Genomic DNA, 27,079 nt, shown 5'->3' on the forward strand with positions numbered 1-27,079 from the left:
GTACTGAAATCTGGCACACCTGTAGTGATCTCCCGCAAGGTCCTCAAGGCTCCATGATACATATGCCCCATCCTGCGGTGCCAAATGTCACACAGCTTAGAACTGCTAGCTCTGCTGTCGGTACTACTGCTCAATGCCAAAAGGGGCTGGAATGCAAACTTGTACACCTTTGCATGGCGTACACCTATCACTCTAGCTGAATCAGCTGGAGTGCCCCTGGGATACATCAACACCTGTCCTCCCCTGAACAGTACCTCATATCCTCTATCCTCCAAAGCTGAGACGGATATGAGGTTCTTCCTCATCCCTGGCACATAAAGAACATCTGTCACCTTCAAGGGAGGTTTGGACTCCCTCTGAAATGTCAGTATCCCCACATCGACTGCTCTAACAACTCTGTCATCACCGAGTACTACCTCTATATCAGTGCCACTCTCTGAAAGCTCTGAGAAGTACTCACGGACTCCTGCCATGTGACGTGAAGCTCCACTGTCCACATACCAGATACCCGAAGATGCTACGCTAATAGAGGGAAAAGCATGCTCCCTCTGAACTTGTGTGGCAGGTGATCCTGCACTAGAGGACTCACACGCAGTGAACCCAAACTCCCGGTCAAAACGATCTGCAAAGTCCTCAACCTCTGCTGACGCTGCCAAGCTCTGGTTCTTCCCCTTCTTCTTCTTCTTCTCCTTCTTCTCCGGACACACAACTGCATAGTGTCCCATCTTTTGACAATTCCAACACTTCACCTTGTAATAGTCCTTCTGTGTGTTACCCTGTTTATCTTTACCTTTGCCTTTGCCCCGACCATTGCTTGTGGAAGCCTGCTTCTTCCCTTTGCCTTTCTTGCCTCCTGCCAATAGTGCTACTTCCTCATCCTGTTCAACTGGCTTGGCTGCCCCAAGCTGACCTTTCCTGATCTCTGTCTGAATGCAATCATCCCAAAACCTCTCCCATGTGGGAAGGGTCTCACGTGCACAAACCCCATCAGCAAAGTTCATCCATGAACGGGGGAGGCCATTCACTGCAATCCGCACCAACTCAATGGGTGGAATGACCTCTCCAACTGCTGCCAACTCATCTCTCACATTAGTAATCTTTGTGAGATATCCAGCTGAACTATCATTACCCATTTTAATGGTCTTCAGCTTCTCCTTCAGGACCATTTTCCGGTTCTCATTGGTACTCTAGTAGAGATTGGACAATGCTGTCCACATCTCATGGGCATTTCTCTTTCCTCTCACATGAGGAATGCAATGGTCTTTGACTCCGTCTAGAATCAGTCTCTTACCCTTGTTGTTCTTTTTATTATAAGCAACCAATTGAGTAGCATCAGTGAGCACAACAACAAGGTTCTGTGTGGTATGCACCATAATGTCCCAGACTTCTGCCTCCTCAAAGATACTCTGCATTTTCTCCTTCCAAACGCTGTAATTGGTATGCCCATCCAACCTATCCTCCACTCTCAATCCCAATGACATCCTGATGTCTTAAAACTGAAAAATAGCACTGCTGTAGTAAAGATAAAACTGCTGTTTGTGAAAAATCAGCTTGCTGGAATTTTCTGAGTGAAAAATCAGCAGGCTGTAATTTTCCTCCTTGCTGTCCCAAACTGCACTTCAGCACTCAAGCTCTGATACCATGTAGAAATTTCTCATTTCCCACCCCGGTTTTCAGTTTCACCTTATTTCTCCAAAATAGTTAAATGCCCTTTCCCATATCCATACATTCAACAACTGGAAAATAAATTTTGCTGAAAACACAAATTCTAGAAATATTACAGAATGCTGAAAATGCAGAAATAAATATCAGCACATACAAACAGCCATTCAACACATTTAAACACAGTGATTTTTGGTCAAGGTGACCCTGGAAAAACCCCCTACAACTCTTGGGGAAAACCAGTTCGAAAGCTCCTTCTTATTTCTGGAAAATGCTTTTTACAGTGAGAGAAATATTCAGCAAAAAATCAACAAGCAAACTTTTACAACTTATCTCGTTTTCCGTGCCTCACAGCCAACTGGAAAAAACTTTGCTGTATGACCTCCTCGATTTTTGTGCCCAAATTTCAGCCTTAAATGCTGCTATACGGACTGCCTAGAAAAGCATGCAAGCTACCATAAATGTTGCTGTATGGTTTTCCTCGATTTCTGTGCAAAAAAACAGCAGTACAACTGTACGGATTTCTGCCTAGAAAAGTGTGCCAAGGTACAGCCACTTGCTGTACGGCCTCCCTTGAAAAACGTGCCAGCAAACTTCAGATTTTCTGCTCCTCGATTTCTGTGCTAACTTGTTGTACGGCCTCCTTGGAATCTGAACCAAAACTGTTGTACGGCCTTTCTAGAAAATCGTGCCCAAAATCTGCCTTTCACTGTGTGCTAACTCAGCTGTACGGACTTGCTGAAACGTTGCCTTGGAATGTGTGCCAAGCTGCTGCCTCCTTCTCCTCACTGTCCAGAAATCTCCCTTGCTCTCTTGCTCTCCTTCTCTCAATCTGCTCATGAAAGAATTAATGACCTTTTCCTCCTTTCCCTCCTTTAATCTAACCCTAAGTGACTTTTGGGGAATCCCTAAATCCGATGGCTGAAATAGATTGAGATCTAGGGCTGAGATTAAATGCTTATTTAAATCTCACTTTTTATTTTTTTTAATTCACCCCACTTTAATAAAGACCCACTTAGTCATTTATGTCCAAAGTCACTTTTCCTTTCTAATTTTACATTGACTTTATTAAAGTCACTTTAAAATTAGACTTTAGTAACTTTATCACTTAAAGTCACTTTTAAATTAGATTTGACTTTATAAAAATTATAAAGTCACTTTAGGAGAAAAATTAAATTCTTTTGGACACTTTTCCCTTGGCCAAAGATCAAAGCCTTAGGGAACCACCTATCCTTCGGTACCAAATTTCAACACCGGGTGCTGTTTCTCTTTGGGATCTGCCTCGATATCCTGGATGAGCAGGAAGTAGAAGTCGGTGGCTTTGAGCACTGCTAAGGCAGAGTACATTGCTGCGAGTATGGCCTCTTGTGAGGCAATCTATTTGCGGAAGCTCTTCAGTGAACTGTTTAGATTTACATTGGATACTACCATGATCCTGTGTGACAACCAGAGTGGGATTCGTTTATTAGAGAATCCTGTATTTCATGATCGCTCCAAGCATATCGATATCAGGTACCACTATATCCGGGATATGGTGCAACGGGGAGCAATAAGGCTCCAACATATCGGTACAGATGAGCAGGCCGACATTTTGACGAAGCCCCTGGGAAAGGTCAAATTCTTGACTTTCCGAGAACGACTTGGTGTCGTTGAGAGACCCTCTTATGAGGGTCATGTATGATGCATACATTGAGCTCTGGGAGCTCCAGGGGGCTTGGGGTACTTCTTGGAGCGACATGCGACCACAGGGCGACTCACCCTCCCCTAGTGGTGTGCTATGTATAGGGTGAAAGGTTCAACCTGTGATACCCTGTGGCGACTTAGGGATAAGATGATTAGTTCTCCTGTCGAGGCATCCTACCCATGCAGTCTGGGACTCATGGGAAGTACCTCTCATCTGATCAATGAGCAGGGAAATGGGGTTAGGGACCATAGTAGTACTATCGATGGACGCATCGTTGTATCTACTGTACTCCCTATGCTAGGATGACCTCCATTGATCTGGGATCAGTGAGAGTGGTATGACACACTCTTTGGGACTAACTTCGGGTCAGTGGAGGATGGTATGATACATCCTCGATCATTTCTTCTTCTTCATAGTTCAGCAGAGCCGAGCAATGCAGGGCAGTGCATTTGATGGCAGAGATAGTACCGACGGTCAGACGAATTAGTAGATGGAGTTCTCCCTAGTTGAGAGGGAGTGTTAAAATTGGCAACTAGGGCCAAACTCCATGTGGGTCATCTTATTTATGGCAGCTGATATTTTTCCTTGATTCCTCTCGTCGAGAGGTGTAGGATTGATCTAACGATCATCCGATTCTGACAAGTATTTATGGAGATATGAATTTATTTGTATTTACTTGACAAATTGTCAAGGTCGGCCAATAGCTAAATGTGTGGCACACATGCCCAGCATATCATATAAATACAAGTGAGGTTGAGTCATTATTCACTCATCTCATCTCTCACACATTTTTCTCTCCTTAGCTGATTGGGTTTACACACAAGGAAGAGAAGCTCACATGTGGGAAGGAGGAGGACGCAGAAGGGCAAGGAAGGAGGACACAGAAGCTGCAGCAAGACGTTTTGGACAACGTTGACTTTTCAGGAGTGCGGTTTTGGTGTGGCAGCCTCTCCTAGGCAGGCCGCAATTTTTGGCATGCAAACTGAGGCAATCTGACCTCTAGTTTGACCAACGTTGACTGCCCTAGTTTGGGGCAACAAGTTGACTTCAGTTGACTGCAGTTTGACTGTGTTTTTGGGGCTGTTTATGGGTTGCTTCTTCTTGTTGTTGGAGGACTAGATGACCGGGAAATTGACCAAGCATATTGAAGGTCAATTTCATCTTGTTTGACCATATTTGACTTTGCTGGTTAGGGTTTGCTGCTGCTGTCATAAAATTACAGATTTATGTATTTGTACTATTTCTCTCTGCTGAACTATTGAAGACTAAAGAAGAATTGATCAAAGGGTTCCCCACATTGGGGTTTGTCCCTAGCTAGCCACCACATCTGGTGTCTCCTGTCTTGGCTTGTAATCTGTCGATCTATTAATGTTCTATCAACATTTTACTTTATGTTTATGTGATTGCTAAACAGTGGCTAATAAGAAGAAATAGAAGTAAACTGCACTAAGCATAGAACATACCATAAATTAACATTAATGCATGAAGGGGGAAACCCGTCGTTATAGACCCTCAAAAAATACCCATTTCTGCGACACAAAATATGATCTAGTGGACCAAGTGACTTGTAATAAAATAATCTAGCCAATTAGCTAGGATTATTCCCAAATCACTTTTACATAGATTCGATCTAAAACACTAGGACTCGCCTAATATCTTAGCGACAAAATCCACTCTAGTTTTGGGGTAAGAGTGGAGGGAAAAACTCTACTGATCATTCATGTCTAGAGACACAGATGAATCAGTGAGACAAAAAACTTCCTAGAATGGAGATTGTCACCAAAACCATAGGTTTACCTACACTGTTACATACAGACGCGGTCATACTGAAATTATTTACATTTTACATATGCAGAGTGGGCTGACATATTCATAAAATTGTCGGCTGATGATGAAGTCTAAATGGCACAGACACTTGAACATGATGGATCCCTTTTGCGAAAAAAAGGGTGTACTGCTATGGGGTCGTTGACACAGAGTGGTCAACAGCGCCAAAGTTCTATGGATCGTACTAGATTAACAGAAAGATCAACCAAGTAGCATACAACTTAAGCCTTCCGGATAATGGTAGAGTTCACAATGTTTTCCATATATCTTGTCTTAAAAGGGCATTGGAAAAACACCAATCAACACAGACAACGCTTCTGATATTATATGATGAAGGCAAGGTCGTTTTAGAACCAAAAGGAATTGTTACCACCAGGGAAAGGAAATTATGATCTTGAGTAATTAAAGAGTACCTTATCAAGTGGAAGAACCTACCAGAAGAAGAAGCCTCTTGGGAGACAAAAACGTTTCGTCAACAACACTTGTCGTTTTGTATGCTTTGAGGACAAAGCATCTTTTCGAAAGGAAGGCAATGTTATGTAAAAAAATAATAATTTTGCAATTATAGGTTAATTAGGCAAAAGGGCATGATCAGAAGATCATGCCCTTTCACCAAGAGGCACTCGAGGCGATATATAAGTCAGGGGCCCTTCTATGTAACAATCATCATTCATTCATTAATAAACCTGAATCTGCGCAGCGATTTGACTGTTAAAGTCTATGTAGGTGTACATGCTCTACCCCTCTGGATTTTTGAGCCTGTGACCTCTTATAAGGAACCACATACTCTTAAACCATTAGGCCCACTCAAGCTGTTCTATAACACTGTAAGTATCTAGAACCTCACGGGAAGCTGCTGTGAAGTAAAATGGTACACAATACATGAATTATTATTTAGAAAATACTTTGTAATTAGATCGACCAATGGTTCTTCTACTCCTTTACAAGAGATTGCTTTTGATGTATTTAAAACTCATCAAATCAACTTCTTCCTTGTCAAATTCATTTTAATCCAATGCTTCCTTTCTTAGATCTGTGCTAAAGTCATCATAAGCTGCATGTTGTGACTTCTTTTGTTGTGTGTTTTAGTATTTGAGCTAAAATATAAGAGACGTATGGCATGGTATTTCATGGATTTTCTAATGCAATTTATTTCTTCTCCATATTATGCTGATACATTATTGATTATGCTATTTATTGTTTGCAGATTTCTAAATTGTATCTTTGGCTTTCTCACTCATTATTGAGTGACTAAAGGCTGTCAAGGAGACAAGGAGTAAACAAAGGAGATGAGGGAGATTATAAATATTCACGTAGGGCAGGCTGGAATACAAGTGGGAAATACATGTTGGGAATTATTTTGTTTAGAGCATGGAATTCAACCAGATGGTTATCCCTCTAGGTAAACCCTCTTACTAACCATAGGAACCATGGAGCAGAGTTTGAAATTATCGTATGGCAAGGTAAATAATTTTCCCTGAAACTATTTTATATGTGCAGTGATGGAATAATAAATGGAGGAACCTACGCACACAGTGCCTTCTTCAGTGAAACCAGAGCTGGGAAGCATGTTCCCAGAGCTCTGTTTATTGATCTTGAACCAACAGTTATTGATGAGGTTAGGACAGGTCCATACAGGCAGCTTTTTCACCCTGAACAACTTATTTCTGGCAAGGAAGATGCAGCTAACAACTTTGCTCGAGGCCATTATACTGGTTAGATTCCTGCTCCTTTTCTTTTATATATTGATTTCAAACATTTGCAAAGAGCATAGAATTTTTTTGAACCCTTGGGGTGAGCTCATTGGGTTGATTCGTTTCTTAGCAGTGATTAACATGAGGCCTGGTTTGAGTTTTCAAGTACCTTAAAGATTAATGCGGACTTGTTTTGGTTCTTTTTTTGTTTTCCTCTTTAATTGTTATTTTTTATGAGTATCCATATCGAAGTAGTGCATCTTTGTGAAAATATCTGCCCTTTCCATCCAAACTTCATTTAAATGTGATTTGTTTGCTTTGTCAAGCTCATTAGTTCAGAGTTACATCATGCATGTAGTTAATGCATAACCCTTTCATCCATCTTTCCTTTTATTTTTCTCGTTTTGCAGATGTACAGTGTATCTCTGGGTGTAAATTATTAATGACCATCGACCTATATGCTAAAGAAAGCTGGCAGGAAAACGAAATACAATCAACCTTAGCGTATTAAAATTAGTCATTACATGCCTAATGAAAAAGTTTGTGGAGATCAGGGTAAGACTCCAGAATTATATGAAAACCCAAAAGAAAAGGATGCGTTCTTTGATCTATTGTTTAGATGAATTTGAGATTGTCATTTCTTTTTTTTAATTGTGCAACCTCTCATGGAAAATCTAGATGCATTCATTTTTAAAACAACTTCAAACAACTTGGTGGCATTGCGTGGCACAGCCCAAATGGACCTCATTAATAATCCCCCATCAAGCTTATGGACATAACAATAAAAAAAAGGTTTTATCGCAGTACTGAATACAAAGTCAAATTCTTAGATGACTTCTGCTTTATTCTTTAAGCTGACAGAGAATTTTTGTCTCCCCATTTGTCAGTGGGCAAAGATGTATTGGAGAATTGTCTAGACAGAATAAGGAAGCTCTGTGATAATTGCACCAGTTTGCAAGGATTTTTAGTTTTTAATGCAGTTGGAGGAGGTACTGGATCTGGTTTGGGATCCTTACTCTTGGAACGCCTTTCTGTTGAATATGGAAGAAAACCGAAGCTGGGATTTAATATATATCCCTCTCCCCAGGTATTGTTCCTTCCAGCACATTCACATTTCGTAGTTAAACATACTATATTTCTATGTTAATTGAACATCAAAATTTACCCGTACAAGCCATATCGGATTGTTCCTAATGAATTTCTTGCCTACCTTCTATTTTCATGTTCTTTTCTTTTTGGTCAAACAGAAGCATTTTCCCCTTCCTCTCAGACAATTGGTACTCTGTTTATGGTGTTTAAATAGTATCTCTTTTTACGGAGCGAACTTAAATACATTCTATAGCCCAGGTGGCTGGAGTTTTATGTAGAGGTGTAACCTAGATCCCAGATGGGGGTGGAGGTGTGTAGAGATGCATTTTATAGCCCAGTTGGTGAACTTGTGGAGGTGTGTGCAAGAGTGCATTGGATATGAATGACAGCAATGAGCACCCATTTTGTGTTGGGTTGTAGTATGTACACTATTGGAATTAAAGCTATTTTTATTCAACAATGTAAACCCAACATATTGAGCACCGTAGCTTGGTGCTTATTGATTACCAGATATGAATAGCCATTTAATCCCTGGTCTAATATGCACTTTTAGGTGGCCAAGCTTTTCCAAGTTGGCATATCTCTAGTTCCACCTTGAGTTTGTGATCTTGAGGTATGCATACTCATCTTGCAACCTCAAGGTCCATGTCAAACCTGGGTTTAGATGTGTATGTGACAGTTTTAAGAAGCATTTTGGGTGTTTTCTTCTTTGATCTCTATTTTACCTCTCTAATTTGTGGCATCTCTGGGTCGGGTCTCCTTATTGTATTCACTTAATCAATTTACACAGACACACTTCACAAGTTTTTATTGCATCAAGACTGCCACCGTTTCCTTAAATATTGTACCTTTCCTTTGATTTACAGGTTTCCACTGCAGTTGTAGAACCATATAACAGTGTATTGTCAACTCATTCTCTCTTGGAGCACACAGATGTGTCAGTTGTTCTGGACAACGAAGCTATTTATGACATATGTAAGCGATGTCTAGACATCGAAAGACCTACATACAAAAACTTGAACAGACTGATCTCGCAAGTTATATCGTCATTAACAAGTTCTCTTCGATTTCAAGGAGCCATAAATGTAGACATAAATGAGTTTCAAACGAACCTTGTTCCCTTTCCTAGAATTCATTTCATGCTTTCATCTTATGCACCAGTAGTGGCTAAAGAGAAAGCCTATCATGAAGCATTGTCAGTGAAAGAAATAACAAATTCTGTGTTTGAGGCCAGTAACATGATGACTAAATGTGATCCCAGACACGGAAAATACATGGCCTGCTGTCTAATGTATAGAGGAGACGTGGTGCCCAAAGATGTGAATGCAGCAGTTTCAATGATCAAAACAAAACGAGCTGTACAATTCGTAGACTGGTAAGATTATTGGCTACCTACCTGACTACACTCTTTATAATTTTGTAATGCCTGTTTAAATTAATGCATATTAAAGTCTACAAAATATGAAATAGTTTATTCTGTCACTGTTGTCAGGTTTACTAATTGATATAACGTGGTTTTAACAGGTGTCCGACAGGTTTCAAATGTGGAATAAACTATCAACCTCCCACAGTTGTGCCCGGAGGAGACTTATCTAAAGTCCCAAGAGCAGTGTGCATGATCAGCAACAACACAGCAGTTGCAGAAGTATTCTCCCGTCTTGACCACAAATTCGATCTAATGTTTGCAAAACGTGCATTTGTACACTGGTATGTTGGTGAAGGTATGGAAGAAGGTGAATTCTCTGAGGCCCGGGAAGACTTGGCTGCTCTTGAAAAGGACTACAAAGAAGTGGCTGCAGAAGATCTAGAAGATGAAGAGGTGGATGAAGATGAAGTTTATTGAAGACCTTTCCAATCTCCCGTTCTTTTTTTCCTCCAATTTTATTTCTATACATTTTTATTATGTTTGTTTTGCATTCCTTATTAGATTCATTCCCTTCTCACTTATTTCCAATTTTCAGTTCTCTGCACTTGAGAAGAGTTCGCAAGTTTATAAAATTGTCTAGATTTGTTATATCTGTAACATCAGGGATCATCTTATGTATCTAGTTAATTTTAGGGGAAATTTTGTTTTATAAGCAATACCAAGTAAAGAGGATCATATGTTAGATCTTTGTTTTACAACAGTGTCAGCGAGTGTACTTTCTCCCAATTTATTTGAAATTTTAGTATTAATCTGCATCTTCTGATTGAGCAATTCTGTGAGTTGGATTGTAAGATCCCAAAGAGCTAAATAATTAATAGATCTGGAACATTTCAGTGTTCTAATTGAAAAGCTAAGAAGCGAAACACAGAACACACGGGATCTTAAAAGAAAGGTGCAACCCTTATTTATATTATTATCTGAAAGTAATACATGCCAGAATGATCAATCATGAAATCCCCTTGCCAGATGGCATGCACGGCTGCTCAACAAGACTAAACTAAACACTGAAGCACAATCGTGGACCCTGAATGGATCCACCAGACAATTACACCCATGGGGTTTTCGTCCCTGGGATCAAACTAGAACTGGCCTCGCCAAGTTCTCAATAAAACACAAATGGATAGATGGACTCTCTAGAAATATTATTTTATTATTTTCCCTCAAAAAACGAAGGCAAATACTATGGGCAGATCCCATGGGCAAATACCATGGGTAGATTCCGTCCATTTTGACCACATCAAGAAAAGGGAATATTACAAATCCTCTGGCCCAAAGATTGATTTCCCTCAAGCAATCCAATTCTATCCACAATAGCATCATTTGTACATTGATACCAGGATCCCATACAAACGAGTATGCTATCTCATGCCTCCATGCTAAATGATCCTGAATGGATCCTCCGATCCCTGGATCCCAAACAATCCTCCGGCCAATCCTGCTCTCAATAGATTCACCTGGATCCCAATGCCACCTAAGTCCTGGGACTTGTGGGTTATGATACCATCTCAGCCCCCTCCATCACTGCCCGTGCCTAAGGGCCCAAGCTGCAATATGCCCTTGGCTATGGGTATCCTCCTAGGAATCAACCCATCAATAGAGTTCCAACTCATCACCTCTCACCAATCCATCCCGTGGGAAGGATCTAATGCATGATTTCCTGCACATGGGATAATTCTATTATGTTGATGTTGCCTGTTGCTCATCTCATGCTGCTCCACTTGGTCACCCAACATGATCCATTTGGAGAACTCTGCCCTGCTCTCCCCATTGTATAAAGGCAGGTTGGTAGTGCTGCAAGCTTTATCTATGTACTCCTGTAGAGGGTTGCTCTGGAACTCCCAACTGTATTCCTCTTGCTACCTTGTGAGGGACTTGAGATGTTCCTCTACACTAGACAACTTGGCCGCTGACTCGACACATACCCCTATGAGCTCCTCAATTTTTCTGTTCTCCTGTAAGATGGTGTCTCGAGCTGTCCAAACTCTCTGCTTCAACATCATAAGATGTGTCTTGAAATATGTGATCTTTCCCTGAAAGTTCTCTACTGGTGATTCTGGTGCCCTGCTGAATGTCTTTGTATTTGTCTGCACCAGATGCTCAACTATCATAGCTCCAACTTGAACCTTTGACTGACTCTCCAGAAATGGCTCATCCTGCATACTATATTTGTCATGTTGCCCCACATGATCATGCTCATCATGCTGGTTTATTACTACTGGCTCCTCACTTGATTCTCCTGAATGTCTTCTCCCTGGGCTTTTCCACAAGTGGGGACAATCTGTTGTCCACCCTCTCTGGTTGTCAAACATGGATGTACTGGTGGACTGTTATCTACACCTGATTGCCCATACTCTTTATGGAAGTTGATCTGATTTGGATCATTATATTGTTTGTCATCCATATCGATGTATTTGGAGTGGAAAAAGTGGAGGAATCAACTCACGGGACCTTTTTTATCGTCATGACCCAGTGTGGCGAAACGAGGTCTGAAACCTTCCGAGAGCATTTTGAGGCATCAAATGGCGTTTTTTGGGGGTAAAATTTTGTTGTTTTAATGCACACCTTTTCATGCTATTCTACACACAAAGACCTTTCTAATGACGCAAGAAGTGTGTCAATCGGAGTTTGTATGCAAAAGTTATGCCACTCGAAAGTTGACCTTCCTGTTTTCACACCTATAGTTCAGGAGGATGCCGCGTCATTCCCCATTATTTATGGAAAAGGGGCTAGCCACGTGTTTGTGATGTAAAAGACTCTAGAAGAGTTTATATTGTAACTCTAGTTAAGAGTTGATGTAGTTAAACTTAACCACTAGTAGGCTATTGCGTTGTGTTATAACTGGGCCACTAAGCGTTTTGTTCCATAGCTGAGCAAAGATAACTAGGAGAGATAGGAGGTAGAGCACACAGAGAGGATCTGTGTGTTTGGGTCTAGGTTAGAGTCTTAAGATCACTGGCGCTACCAAACCAAGAATCTCAACCATAAACTACTTTTCACAGTGGAAATATAAAGCAACAAATCACACATGCACAGAACATAGACAACTTTTTAATTTTTCAACCAAACTTTGTTATATTAACAACATATAATACAACAGTCTAGGGCTCTCCTACCAGGGATAATGGTCCTTGGTACAAGATACAAAACTGGGGCTCACTGTTAGTCCATCGACAACCAATCTGCCTCAACAAGATACTCTGACCGTCTAGCTGATGTAGTGCTCCTCACTGCTGCCTTGGTCGTACCCTATACCTGCTCGGTCTTGCGGCTCCCGATCTGCAACTCTTGCCTCTATCAATGCTCCAAGTGCATTTTGTCACTAAATCTTGGCCAAATTCCATGTGGTTCTTCTTATTTATGGCAGTTGATATTTTTCTTGGATTCCTCTTGTCGAGAGGTGTAGGATTGATCTAAAGATCATCTGATTCCGACATGTATTCATGGAGATATGAATTTATTAGCAACCAGTTTACCCCATCTTATCCTCAACGTTACATTATAAATAGAGGTGGCTTGCAAGTCATTTTAGACACCTCTCTTGTGATTTCTTCCTCTCCACTTGTTTGGGTTTTTGGTGGAAGGAGAAGTCTCTAAGAGAATACATTGTCCTAAGGAGAGATCTAATCCTAGCCGCAAATCCATCGACAACCAATCTGCCTCAACAAGATACTCTGACCGTTTCACTGATGTAGAGCTCCTCACAGCTGCCTTGGTCGTACCCTATACCTGCCCGGTCCTGCTGCTCCCGATCTGCAACTCTTGCCTCTATCAATGCTCCAAGTCCATTTTGTCACTAAATCTTGGCCAAACTCCATGTGTGTCTTCTTATTTATGGCAGTGGATATTTTTCTTGGATTCCTCTTGTCGAGAGGTGTAGGATTGATCTAAAGATCATCCGATTCCGACATGTATTCATGGAGATATGAATTTATTAGCAACCAATTTACCCCATCTTATCCTCAACGTTACACTATAAATAGAGGTGGCTTGCAAGTCATTTTAGACACATCTCTTGTGATCTCTTCCTCTCCACTTGTTTGGGTTTTGGTGGAAGGAGAAGTCTCTAAGAGAATACGCTGTCCTAAGAAGAGATCTAATCCTAGCCACAAATCTAAAAGGAGGAAGCCCTAGCAGCAGTCTGGCTGCAGTCAAGGGAGGAACATCAAGACAGTCAAAGGGGATCTGCCATTCTAGGATGTAGTTAAAGGAGGATTTACATGCTGCCCTAAACACTGTCATAAGGAAGCCCTACTTACAGTTTAGAAGAAGTCTAAACGCAGTCCTAAAGGGAGATGCCCTAACTATTGCTCTAATCAAGATCAAGGCACAATCATAAGCCCTAAACGCAGTCAATGAAAGAGGCTCATATCCATAGTTCTACAAGAGACCTTATGCCGTTGTTCTAGAGTGCCCTAGATGCAGTCATGGGAGAATCTTATACGCTGCCCTAAAGGGATAAAATCACAGTCATACACTGTCCTAAATGAGGCTATTCTTCGCAGCAAGGAGAGGCTTCAATACGCTGCCTTAGGAAGCCTCTATACGCTGTCTAATGAAGCTCTAAAAGAGCCCTAGTCGCAGTCAAGAGGAAGAGATAAACTCACAGCTAGTCGCAGTCCTAATGGGATGATTCTAGCCCTACCCTAGCCGTTGGTGATGGAGAGATCTGGCCACATTCAAAGGAGGCCTATATCAGTAGCCAAAAGAACCTAAGCCGCAGCAAGTAGAAGTCTGATCAGCGTGGACATTTAAGGGCTGCTTCAGGGGTCCAATTAGAGGGCATAACTGTTAGTTGGTAGGCTGAGGCTAGGAGGTTTGATTGAGCATTTGCTGGAGGGTTAATAGTCACTCTAATAGACTATCATAAGCTTGTTCTAAGGGCTGCTGTATGCCACCTGGATGCCACTGTAATAAGAAGAAGGCATAGCCATTGTTCAGTCACTGTTAAGGACTTGAAGGCTATTCTGAATAGTAAAGGGGACAACCTTTCCTTGGAGATCAATTGCAAGACTAATCTGGGTAGATTTTGGGACTGTTAGGAGACAATACTTTGGACCTTATTCAGGCTCGGTCTTGCTAAGCTAGGCGCAGGCCATAGCCAGCAACATGAGGATATTAGAAGGACTGCTTGAGGTTGATTTGACCAGCTAGGAGCAGCATGGTGGTGTAAGGGTCTCGCCTTTGAGAACCTTATTCTAGAAGCTTGACATGTTGCAAATCAGTTGAAGATTGAGGGCTGCTCTATTAGCATTTCGAGCTGCAGTCCTTGGTGCTAGGAGTATAACTCCATTGTGTCATCTTCATGGTGAAGATCTTTTATTTGAGCAAGTCAAAGTGTTGACTTCAAATGTATTTGTACTCTCTCTCTGCTGAACTATTGAAGAATATAAGAAGAATTGATCAAGGGTTTCCCCACATTGGGGTTTGTCCCTGGTTGGTGCCACATCTTGTGTCCTCTTGTGTTGGCTTGTCTTCTGATGTTTATGTTTATGTTCTATCTGCACTTTACTATCATGCTGATGTGATTGCTAATCTGAATATTGTCATTGGGCTAATATGAAAAATTGAAGTAAATTGCGCTAAGCATAGAACATACCTAAATTTAACAATGTAGAGCTCCTCATAGCTACCTTGGTCGTACCCTATACATGCCCAGTCTTGCGGCTCCCAATCTGCAACTCCTGCCTCTATCAATGCTCCAAGTCCATCTGGTCACTGAATCTCGACTATCCAATTTGCTCCCTAGTTGTGCCTTCATCCATCAAGGCCACAACACATCAAGATTCCTATCGAGTTGTTCACAGCTCCACTTGTGAACAACTCTCAATCTGCCCACTGCTGCTCCTCAACTACTTATGGACTTCAGCCCACTATGGTCTTCCTGCACTACTCCGATGAAGACCAACATAAGGCACGGAGGGTTGCCACCTATCACTGCAAGATGTCCATCTCCCACAATGAACACGGGCTAGAAGGACTGCCCATCATCTGCTGTAGAAGTCCTTCTCCACACACAAGTCTCGAGCTCCACAACTGCTCCTCTGGTTCGTCAACCCTTGAGCTCAACAACTGCCTCTCTCGTCGGGGTCCAACTTGGACACTATCACGCTGTCCTCCAGCAGTCCATAAGTGCCCATTCTCGTCCACACTTGGTCTTCTCTCACGCTGCCCTCAAATAGTCAACGCGAGACCAAGTCCACGCTATAGCATCTACACCTAGTTAGGGCATCCGCATACTTGGGAGACCCTTACACATCGCTGCCCATAGGCTTCTCCAATCCGCCCTTTGCTTTTGCAATAGAGGAGCTATTGCACAAATCTGGGCACATCAATGTGTCCTTGCCTAGGACACCATCAATCCATCATACACAGGTCCATCTGCAACACACCTTGTTGTTGTCCTCTTGCCTTCCGATCTGATGTGCCTGCTGTCACCTTGGCTACTTGGTAGGCTTCCCAACAGTCCACGTGGGCACCTCCAAACAACTCCTAAGGTTTCTTCACGTTGCCCATCATCTGATCCAACCAATGATCCAACACATGGATTGCCAAGTGTGCCCACCTTCTGTTGTACAAGGTCCTTTATGACAACATGTCTAGGGCACCTTGTCACCTTAACAACTCACAAAGATGACAAGCACATCTGTCCAACCTAGGACTGATCCTCTAGCATCAAATTCAACACTATCTCATCAACATACCTCTGATTGTGTGTGCTGTTGTAGTTCCTCACTGGTTAGGGCACCCACAAAATTTTGTCACAACCCTAAAACACTCCAACAGGCACCTAGAAGACTGCGGCTTCCTCTCCACAAGATCCTCCTCCCTTCATTGCTATAGATGGCACATTGTTTCAGCTTGTTAAGGACAAAAATCCTCACAAAACTCTTCTATAGGACTGTGGTCAAATAAGCAAACACAGAATAGGACTGCGACATCATACCATAGGGAAGACAATCCTCAAAAAACCCACGCACAGGTATCAGATTCTCCTCAAGATATGCAGCCTCCCTTCTAGCTCAACTTGGACCCAAAACAGAGATAAACAACACCACAAATCATGCCCGAAATTGCCTCTAGGCCTGCGGCCTACTTCCTGTAGCTTCTTGGCCTCATCACAGGTGTATGTATGCCCAAAAACCAGACTTTTATCTCACCTTCATCCTCCTCCTTGAGCTCGGCCTATTTTAGAGAGAATTCTATGAAATGATGCACTCTTGGATGCCTTAAATGAATCCAATTCACCCTCTATTTATAGCAAACAAGAGGGCTCGACGAATTGATGAAGAGACCCTTCTATTGGATTATGTTTACACCAAGCCTACATGACTTGATAACCAATAATTACTTAGTCAACTTCAAATATTCATTTCTCTCTAACGACAAATCGGATTCTGATGATTCTCGATGCGTTGGAATCGTATCGCCGAGTACTATCATCCTCATCCATCACATGTCGTACCTCCATCATGGTTTTGGTTCAAATCACAATGGGTGCAAAACCCCCAAGTTTGGACCTGAAGCCCACAAGCCCATTTGTGGCGCTTTGATCTCCAACCCTTGAATACCAGGGCTTGGAGTACCTCCCAAGCTACACAAATCAACACTGTGCACTGTAGCAGTCCACGAGCCACAAGCATTATTTCTTTGTACCTGCAGCCATATTTCCAGACAAAGAAAGAAAGCGAAGTGACCTCACCTTCCAGTTGGGTTTTCTCTTGAAATGGTTTCCCAGAGAGCATATCTTGTGTCTTGTGTGTGTGCTTATTTTGTTGTTCTCTACTTTTCTGCATAATTTATATTCGCATGCATGCACTAATTACAGTAAAAGCTACAAATCTTAAAGTTTAATAAAACTGTATTAGTGTAAAATCTCAGATTTTAATATAATATTATCAGATCTGTTGTGACGAATTGTCCAATGGAATATCCACCACAACAGTTTACAGATCATTTGGTATCAAACATCTTTCTTTCGGTATTTATGGATATTTGTAGGAGATCTAGGTCAATGGGGTCGAAAATCGTAAAACCCTAATTATGGTCGACGAATATGTAAATGAACCTCGTGATCATGCAGAGGTGAGGTTTTCGCGGCTCGAACAACAAGTTGCGGATATAAACTGTAATGTAAACCTCCTCATGGCGGCCCGAAGCAATAAGCTGGGGATACTTGGAGAAGATGGGGGTTCAAATGTAGAGGACAAATCAAAAGGGGGATCGGGGGATTGGGAAGACACAAAGAACTAGCCGAAGAAATAACTCGAAAAAGATCAACGCAATTCGAGTGCCATGAATCAATCCCTGTTCAAAATGGAAGCAAAAGCCGATATCAAGTCGTACCTCAACGAGATAGACGCTTTGAAGCTGAACCACTAGTTCTAGCAACTAGAAGTTTATTCCAATGTCCATAAGATCCAAGAAGGGCAAAAGATCTCATTTGCGCGGCTGAAATTAGAGGGCCATGCACTGACTCAGTGGGAGAGCCACATAGAAACCCTAAGGTTGGAGGGAGAACCTCCAGTAACTAAGTGGGTGGATTTCAAAACCCTCATTAAGTCACAGTTTTATCACATTGGGTAAGTGAAGGACTAGTGGATCCGGTGGCATTACTTTAGGCAAAAGCCGGGCAAAGCGTGTAGGAGTACACCACAAAATTCATAAAGATGGCTATAATGCTGGGTATCTCTCCAAAGAACCCAGATGTACTTCTCAAGTATTTGGGGGGTCTGCATCGCCTTCTGCTTGAGCAAGTGATGTTGTTCAAGCCCAAATCGGTGGATGAGGCTTGTGTACAGACACAATACCTGCAGAACATAGGCCTGAAAAGAGCGTAATCAAGTGGATCGAAGCAGAAAGAGAAACAAGAAGCTTCTAAGGAGGGGAAGAAGAAGCAAAAAGGGGGAAAAGATAAAAAGACGATCGCCACAGCACACCAGTGCAAAGATCCTAGCAACCACTGCAACATTGATGCCATACAGAGAAGTGTTGGAAGTTGCAACCAGAGCTAAACCCGAAGAACAAGAAGAAAGATAATAATAAGAAGAATCTCATGGCCACTAATTTGAGAAACCAAGTTGAAAGCAACTCGGACGTGGATGAGAAGATCGTCTATACATCAGTGCAAAAAGAGGTGAATCTAAGTAGCCTTCAGCAACATGAAGAGAAAGAAATGACCAAACTCTTCCATATAAAGATATAGGTCAAGAAGACAAAGATTGATGCTCTGTTTGACTCAGGATCGCAGGCGAATCTCATTGCAGTAGAGCTGGTCAAGAAGTTGGGGCTGGAAGTTCGTGATCATCCAAACCCATATCCACTGGGATGGGTAAATAAGGATGCAAAGCTGAAGGTAACAAAATAATGCAAAATTAGATTTGCTATCAGTGCTGATTTTATTGATGAAGTAGATCTGGATGTGGTTCCCCTTGATGTATGTGGAGTCGTGTTTGGGAGTCCATACATGTACATGCGTGACACCTTGATGCAATATTCATGAGGAGAGCTAACTAGTACCAGTTCATCAAGGATGGAAAATCGTTCATCATCAACGTGCACAAAGGCAAGTAAAAAATTTCACTCGTAAGTGCCAACCAAGCCAAGAAATTGTTTAGTTCCAGCAAGAGGTATGTTTTATTGTTTTTAAGAGAAAGTTAGTCTGAAGAGGAGTCAATAAGAGGCAAGGCATCCCTAGAGGGGTGTACTAAGAAACATAAACAACAATTGGAGGAGTTGTTACAGACATACAATGATGTGTTCCGAGAGCCTAAAGGGCTACCACCTAAGAGAGACGTGGAGCACGAGATCCAATTATTGCCAGAGTCCCCATTGCCAAATATTGGGATGTATTGGCAATCTGTTATAGAAGCAAGTGAGGTGAAGAAATAGTTGCAGCAACTACTGGAATAGGGTGTCATTTGACCGAATACATCACCATGTGGGTCACCCATCATCATTGTGCTAAAGAAGGATGAGACTTGGCAGATGTGTATAGATTACAGGGCGTTGAATAAATTCATGCTCAAGAATAGATACCACCTGCCTAGGATAGGCGATCTGCTAGATCAGTTGCAGCAAGCAAAGTATTTCACCAAGCTAGACTTGAAGTCTGGATATCACCAGGTTCGAGTCAAAGAAGAAGATACATGGAAGACCGCCTTCAAAACCAGGCAAGGTTTGTATGAGTGGTTAGTTATGTCATTTGGCCTATGTAATGCACCAACTACGTTTATGAGATTAATGAATGATATATTGCACCCTTTTATAGATTCATTTGTTATTGTCTATCTGGATGATATACTAGTATATAGTGCTACCTGGGAGGAGCATATGTCACATTTGACGCAGGTGCTGGAAACATTGAAGAAGCACCAGCTGCTAGCAAATCTCAAGAAGTGCGAGTTTGCGCAGTAGTCTTTGGTGTATCTGGGGTATGTGATCAGTGGAGGAGAACTGAAGATAGATCCTTCCAAGATGGAGGCCATCATGAAATGGTTGGTGCCTACTAATGTTTCTGAGGTCAGGAGTTTCATTGGGGAAACACAGTACTTGAGGAAGTTCATAGCCTCATTTTCAGCGGTAGCAACACCACTCCATGCCATAACAAGTGGCAAGAGTTTCCAGTGGGGAAAAGGTCAGCAAAAGGCTTTCGAGGAGCTAAAGAAGAAGATCATCCAAGCACCAGTTCTGGCATTACCAAACTTGCAGTGACCCTTTGAAGTGGAGACAAATGCGAGTGGGTATGCTATGGGATTTGTCTTGATGCAAGGACGAAGGTCCATTTGCTACCATTATGAAGTATTTCATGGGGTAGTTCTTAACTACCCTACTTACGATTGTTGATTTGGGGTAGCATCGGATGTGCTCTAGCCACGAAATTTGGTGGAGAGGTTAGGCCACATGAGATCTCCAATACCCAAAAAGGGTTTGGGTAGATTCTAAACAGTTTGAGAGATATGAAAATAATTAATATTTTTAATGGAGTCCCTAAGTCTAAATTTAGGGAAATTAAAATATTGATGTGCATTAATATAAAACTGTGTTAGAATGTCCCAAAAGACATGGATCAAGCCAGATCTATTCTTAGCTGTCAATTAGAGACTTAATCTTGACCGTTGATATGTCAACGAGAAAAGTATAAGAGGAGGCTTGAGGGTCATTTGGAGAACACACCAGAGTGATCATTCATTCTATTCTCTAGAGCGGGGTTTGCTAAGAGAGATAGAATCGGTGATCAGTTGCAGCGAGGGGCAGTGAGTACGAGGCAGAGAGGTAGAGACAGTGCCGAGAGACCAGTGCAAAAGCAGAGAGAGGCAGACGCAAAGCCAAAGGGAGCCACGTAGAGGCTGCAGAGACTGCGCGGAGCCAGAAGGGGCCTGCGTCATCCACACAGACGCTGCAAGAGTGACGCAGAGAGCCAGAGAGGCTACGCAGAGCCTCAGTAGGCTGATGCAGAGCGTCAGTAGGCTGACACAGAGGCCAGTAGGGCTGACGCTGAGCTTCAGATTGTGCTACAGAGGGATTTCGTGGAGCAGGCTTTCCGAATACCTGTTTCCGAAGAGAGGTATTGTTGCCAGAATTTTTTATCTCTGTCGGGTTAGCTAGTTTGGTACCCAGTGTACACAGAAAAGAGCTACTTAATAATAAAACCCTTAGATAGCTGCACCGGTTTTCCTACATTGGGTTTTTTTCGGGGACATTAGTCCAAAAATAACGGTGTCATTTGTGTGCTTGTTTCTGTTTCCTTCAGTGGATGATCTGTAATGTGTTGAGCATGCAGTTGTATTTATTTTCAATATTTACATGGTAAATAACTTGTTAATTAACAGAACAAGTAGGTAGGAATAAATTAGTAAAGTGCATGGAGGGTTTCTAACGTGTCAGACTTAGAAATTCCAACATGGTATCAGAGTGTGGTTGCAGATCATAGGAGAACTAAGGACATCAGCAGAGCAGAGCAGCAACAACAGAAAACAGTTGTCCCGAGTGACAAAAGTTGTTCCTAGCAGCAAAGCAGCAAGGAAGGGGTGATGCAGTGCCTGCGTCATCAAGTTTGAGCCAAGAAGAGGTTGCACAGAGGCTGAAGGAGGCAAGGACAGGCTCACGCAGAGCCACACAGAGGCCAGGAGGGCTGACGCAGTTGGTTGAGAGAGCTAGTTTGCTGGTGCCGGGACTGCGCAGAGCCTAGGAGCTCTCACCTTCAGGTTGTTGGGGTTTAGGAGGTTGTGGGTAAGTTGCAGAGTGGAGCTGGTGGGGTACTGTAGTCAGAACAGTACCTAACAGGGCAAGGCCAAGGAGGAGGGAGTTGCTACCGAGGGTTTCTAGCCGAGAAATCCGGATCAGTGGTGCAGTTGCACAGACGATCAGAGTAGGGGGCATCTCGACATCGGCAGAAGGGTTTCCAGGAGGGAAATCAAGGCTCAGAGGGAGTCACATCGAGAACTTCTAAGAGGGAAGTAGAAGAGAAACATGGCACTACATGGAGTAAGAGACCAGGACAGACTGGACGGAGCCTCAAACTTCGCAGTTTGGAAGGCCAAAATCTTATCCGTACTTGACAGAAATTGTGTCAAGCACTTCGCCTTGAGGACGATAGCAATCCCAGTTGACCCAGCTGATAATGACAAGTACGAGGAGGCAATGGCGAGGGCCAAGAGCATCATCCTTGACGGGGTCAAGGACCATGTAGTACCACACATTGCCGAGAAGGAAACGACAAATGAGATGTGGGAGGCCCTAAAGAAATTGTACCAACATACTTTTGTGCAAAGAAGGATGTTACTAGAAAATCAGTTGCGGTCATACCAGATGAAGAAGGGAGAACCGATGGACACCTTCCTTGGTCGACTGAATGAGATACGGGATCAACTGACTTCCATAGGGGCCACGCTGGATCAGGAATTGATGGTGAGAACAACCCTGAACACAGTCTCAAAAGACTGGGAGGTATTTGTCCAGAGTATACTGGGCAGAGCGACCCTTCCACATTGGGAGGAAATGTGGGCGGCTCTTCGCCAAGAAGAGATCAGAAGGCTAAGCAAGACGGAAAGCAGCGACAAGGCGATCGGAGTCAAGCAGGAGGAGGAGGATGTTGCCCTAGCATCTGAGGGAAAGCAAGAGAAACGGAAGAAGGACCTCTCCAAGATCAAATGCTTCCACTGTGGGGGGCTGGGTCATTCTGCGACCCAGTGTCCAAGGAAGAAGAATAAGGGAGAGGCCTCCAAGACCAAGGCAGCGCCAGCAAGGGTAGAGAAGGAAGTGGAGACAAACGATGATTGTGCCGTGAGTACACACACGCCACTTGAGCGGAAGTGGGGAGACATCAAGCTGTAGTCAGACAGACTACAGGCGATGAGGGGCAGGATCCTTGAGGTACCCAACCTCTTGGATTATACCTTGCTACAGGCGCCCCGAAGAGGAGTAGCAGGACTGGCAGATGTGGGTAGAGACGGATGCGGATGAAGCGACAGAGAGAGCTACAGTGCAGAATTCCCAGGACAACGTGAGGCTAGCAAGCTACAACAATGCGAGAGGCACGAGAGTGTTGCACCAGTGCAGGATGGCACAGAGAGGTGTGCAACGGTGCGAGATGTAGGGAGTTGTTGCAGCAGCGTAGAGTTCAGAGAGGGAGCACTTGTTAGCGGTAGAGGGAGCTTCAACATCAAGAGTACTCTAGCCTGACAAAGAGGTCAGAGTTGGGAGATCAGTTACTTACTTCTCAGTAACTAAGTTGTAGTGCAGCAGTTAGCAGTGGTAGTGCTATGGGCAACACGATGCAGCATGATGAGAGGAGATGCAGTGCAGACGCAGCAGTGGCAGTGGCAGGGCCATGGGCAGCAACACGGATGCAGAAGGAGTTGTCGTACATATGCAACAATGGTAGTGACAGAGCTATGGGCAACAATGCAGGATGCAACAGTGCAGAGGATGTTGGGAAATAGGCCTAGCATCAACATAGGGATCGATGCCGGATGATTAAGGTAATACTCAGTGAGGAGTATTGCTAGAACACAGTCCTCGCTAAGAGGGAGTGTTGATTTGGGGTAGCATCGAATGTGCTCTGAGGTTAGGGCACATGAGATCTCCAATACCCAGAAAGGGTTTGCACAGATTCTAAACAGTTTGGGAGATATTAAAATAATTAATATTTTTTATGGAGTCCCTAAGTCTAAACTTAGGGAAATTAAAATATTAATGTGAATTAATATAAAACTGTGTTAGAATGGTCCAAAAAACATGGATCAAGCCAGATCTAATCTTAGCCGTCGATTAGGGACTTAATCTCGGTCGTTGATATGTCAATGAGAAAAGTATAAGAGGAGGCTTGAGGGTCACTTGGAGAACACACCAGAGTGATCAATCATTCTATTCTATAGAGTGGGGTTTGCTAAGAGAGATAGAATCAGTGATCAGTTGTAGCGAGGGGCAGTGAGTACAAGGCAGAAAGGCACAGACAGTGCCGAGAGACCAGCGCAAAAGTAGAGAGAGGCAGACGCAGAGCCAGATGGAGCCACGTAGAGGCTGCAGAGACTGCGCGGAGCCAGAAGGGGCCTGCGTCATCCATGCAGAGGCTGCAGAGACTGCGCGGAGCTAGAAGGGGCCTACGTCATCCACGCAGAGGCTGTAGGAGTGACGCAGAGAGCCGGAGAGGTTGCGCAAAGCCTCAGTAGGCTGACACAGAGGCTTTCACGCTAACGCAGAGGCCAGTAGGGCTGATGCTAAGCTTCATATTGTGCTGGAGAGGGATTTTGTGGAGCAGGCTTTTCGAATACCTGTTTCCGAAGAGAGGTATTGTTGCTAGATTTTTTTATCTCTGTCAGGTTAGCTAGTTTGGCACCCAGTGTTCTCAGAAAAGAGCTGCTTAATAATAAAATCCGCAGATAGTTGCACCGGTTTTCCCGCATTGGGTTTTTCCGGGGACATTAGTCCAAAAATAACGGTGTCATTTGTGTGCTTGTTTCTGTTTCCTTCAATTGATGATCTGTAATGTGTTGAGCATGCACTTGTATTTATTTCAGTGTTTACATGGTAAATAACTTGTTAATTAACATAACAAGTAGGTAGGAATAAATCAGTAAAGTGCATGGAGGGTTTCTAACGTGTCAAACATAGAAATTCCAACAACGATAAGGAGCTCCATGCCATGGTGCAATTTGTGAAGAAGTGGAAGCACTGTATGATGGGAAATGAGACAGTTATCCACACAGATCACCAGCCTTACAATACTTGCAGGCCTAGAGTAAGCTACAACAAACCAGGCATTACAAGTGGATGGGGTTTTTACAGTAGTTTCATTTGGTGATCAAGTATAAGAAGGGCAACACAAACAAGTTGGCCGATATGCTTTCAAGGCCACCTACATAAAAAATTACAGCTTTGGGGACTCTTATGCACATGGAGCCATTCACCCATGATGCATATAGAGAGGCATATTCAGAAGATGAGGACTTCGAGGAGGTGTATCAGCAGTTGCAGAGTCAGTCATGTGCACAATGGCGACAACACCGTTGACTAACATTTCCAGGATGGGTTACTCTACAGGCTGGATAAGCTATGTGTTCCTAAAGGTGAACGTTTGCAGCTGATTAGAGAGGACCACACCTCCAAGGTTGCAGGGCACTTTGGTGTAGGGAAGACCGTGGCTAACTTGCAAAAGTATGTGTATTGGCCCAAGATGCAAGAGCAAGTAGCTAGTTTCAAAAGAGGATGCATGCTTTGTTGTACCAACAAGCCTAATAACGGGAAACTTCGAAGGCATATAGAATCTATGTGCTTGGTCAAAGGGAAGTGGAATTAAGTCATGATGTCACTTTCGATGAAGATTTTTCTCTTAGAAAGATTCGAGATCTTCCTATCCCTACGAAGGACAATGATGATGCTGATGCAGAAAAACATGATGAACCTCAGTCTGATGAACCAATGCCCGATGGATCCCATTGATCCACCTCCTAGTGAGCCCTCTACTTCAAGGGAAAGGTCTTTGTGGATCAAAGATACTCTTGAAGATGCTAAGAAACATATTGCATCGAGGGGGACATTTCGTGAAAGCAAGAAGCCGAATAGGTACCAAGGGTACTTAGCTGCCATGAGTACCATTGTACAATCTGAGCCTTGTACATTCGAATATGCCGTGAAACAACAAGTTTGGAAGGATGTGATGAACGAGGAGTATGAGTTGATCATGAAGAATGATGTCTGGGATGTGGTTCCTAGACCCAAGGACAAGTCAGTGGTCACTTAATGGCTCTACAAGATCAAACATGGCGCTGATGGGAGTGCTGAAAAATTCAAGGCCAGATTTGTAGCTCGAGGCTTCTCTCAAAAGGAAGGAGTAGACTATGATGATATATTTGCACCGATTGCCCAATATACCACCATCCATTCGATCATAGCCCTTGCTGCCTCGCAAGGATGGAGCCTACACCAGATGGATGCCAAAACTTCCTTCTTGCATGGTTCGCTTAAAGAGGAAGTCTATGTGGAACAACTCGAGGGGTTTGAGATTCAAGATCATAAGACACATGTATGCAGGTTGAAGAAAGCCCTCTATGGGTTGAAGCAAGCCCCCACGACTTGGTATGAGAGGATCGATAACTACCTTATGAAGCTGGGATTTACAAGGAGTGATGCTGACCCAAACTTATATTTCAAGGTTGAAAAGGACAAACCTCTCATTCTGGTCCTTTATGTGGATGATCTCTTTCAGACGGGTGATGACCCTCTCATTCATTATTGCAAGAAGGAGTTGGCTTCCTAGTTCGAGTTCGAGACCTTTGGCAAAAGCTAGGTGAGATTTTCCTTTCTCAAGGAAAATACATTGTGAAGCTACTTGAGAGATGTGGGATGGTGCACTGCAAGTCCATGACTACTCTGAATTAACTCAACTTTAAGAAGCTATGTGGAATTGTTGCTGGGCCCAGATTGGCGAACCCTTCGGAGTATTGCCAACATGTAGGAGCCCTGATGTTTTTGGTCAACTCCCATCCTGACATATGCTTCGCTGTGAACACGTTGAGTCAGTTTATGGTAGAGTCTCATCGCATTCATTGGATTGCTGCTACGAATCTCATGAGATATCTCCGGGGCACAATCCACTATGGACTGAGATACACTGTCGGGAATTTGAGGCTACATGGATATTCAGATGTTGATTGGGCTAGCAGTGTGGTGGATGTAAGAGCACATTTGGACGATGCTTCTCTTTGGGGTCTGCTTCTATATCTTGGATGAGTAGGAAGCAGAAATCGGTTGCACTAAGCACCGCCGAGGCTGAATACATCACTGCAAGTATGGCTTGTTGTGAAGCAATTTGGTTGAGGAAGCTCTTCAGTGAGTTATTTGAGCACGCTCTGGATACCACCGTCATCTTCTGCGACAACCAGAGTGGGATTCACCTATCAGAGAATCCTGTGTTCCATGACCGCTCCAAGCACATTGATATCAGGTACCACTTAATCTGGGATATGGTACAACGGGGAGTAATAAGGCTCCAACACATCAGGACGGATGAGTAGGTCACAGACATTCTCACGAAGCCTTTGGGGAAGGTCAAATTTTTGACCTTCTAAAAGAGACTTAGAGTTGTGGAACGACCCTCCTATGAGGTCTCGTATGAGTTGGACACTGAGCTCTAGGGGCTTGGGGTACTTCTTGGAGCTATGAGCGACCATAGGGTGAGTGGTTCACCTTCCCCTAGTG

General features: G+C 43.2%; 1 protein-coding gene across 1 annotated transcript in view; it reads left to right on the forward strand.

Moving 5' to 3' along the window:
- Nucleotides 1-10,131, forward strand: part of LOC149197300 (tubulin alpha-2 chain-like) — an 83,387-nt gene extending 73,256 nt beyond the window's left edge. Inside the window, exons 2-6 of the mRNA XM_089405811.1 lie at nucleotides 6,381-6,575; nucleotides 6,674-6,888; nucleotides 7,755-7,954; nucleotides 8,823-9,331; nucleotides 9,481-10,131. Of these exons, the coding sequence (XP_089261937.1) occupies nucleotides 6,463-6,575; nucleotides 6,674-6,888; nucleotides 7,755-7,954; nucleotides 8,823-9,331; nucleotides 9,481-9,799 (1,356 nt within the window). The 5' untranslated portion in view covers nucleotides 6,381-6,462 and the 3' untranslated portion in view covers nucleotides 9,800-10,131. The remainder of the gene's footprint in view (nucleotides 1-6,380; nucleotides 6,576-6,673; nucleotides 6,889-7,754; nucleotides 7,955-8,822; nucleotides 9,332-9,480) is intronic.
- Nucleotides 10,132-27,079: the final 16,948 nt, after the last annotated feature.

This window comes from Pinus tabuliformis, chromosome 2_2 (assembly GCF_031772625.1).
Source record: "Pinus tabuliformis cultivar Carrire ecotype Pingquan chromosome 2_2, CPIR1, whole genome shotgun sequence".
Classification (NCBI taxonomy): domain Eukaryota; kingdom Viridiplantae; phylum Streptophyta; class Pinopsida; order Pinales; family Pinaceae; genus Pinus; species Pinus tabuliformis.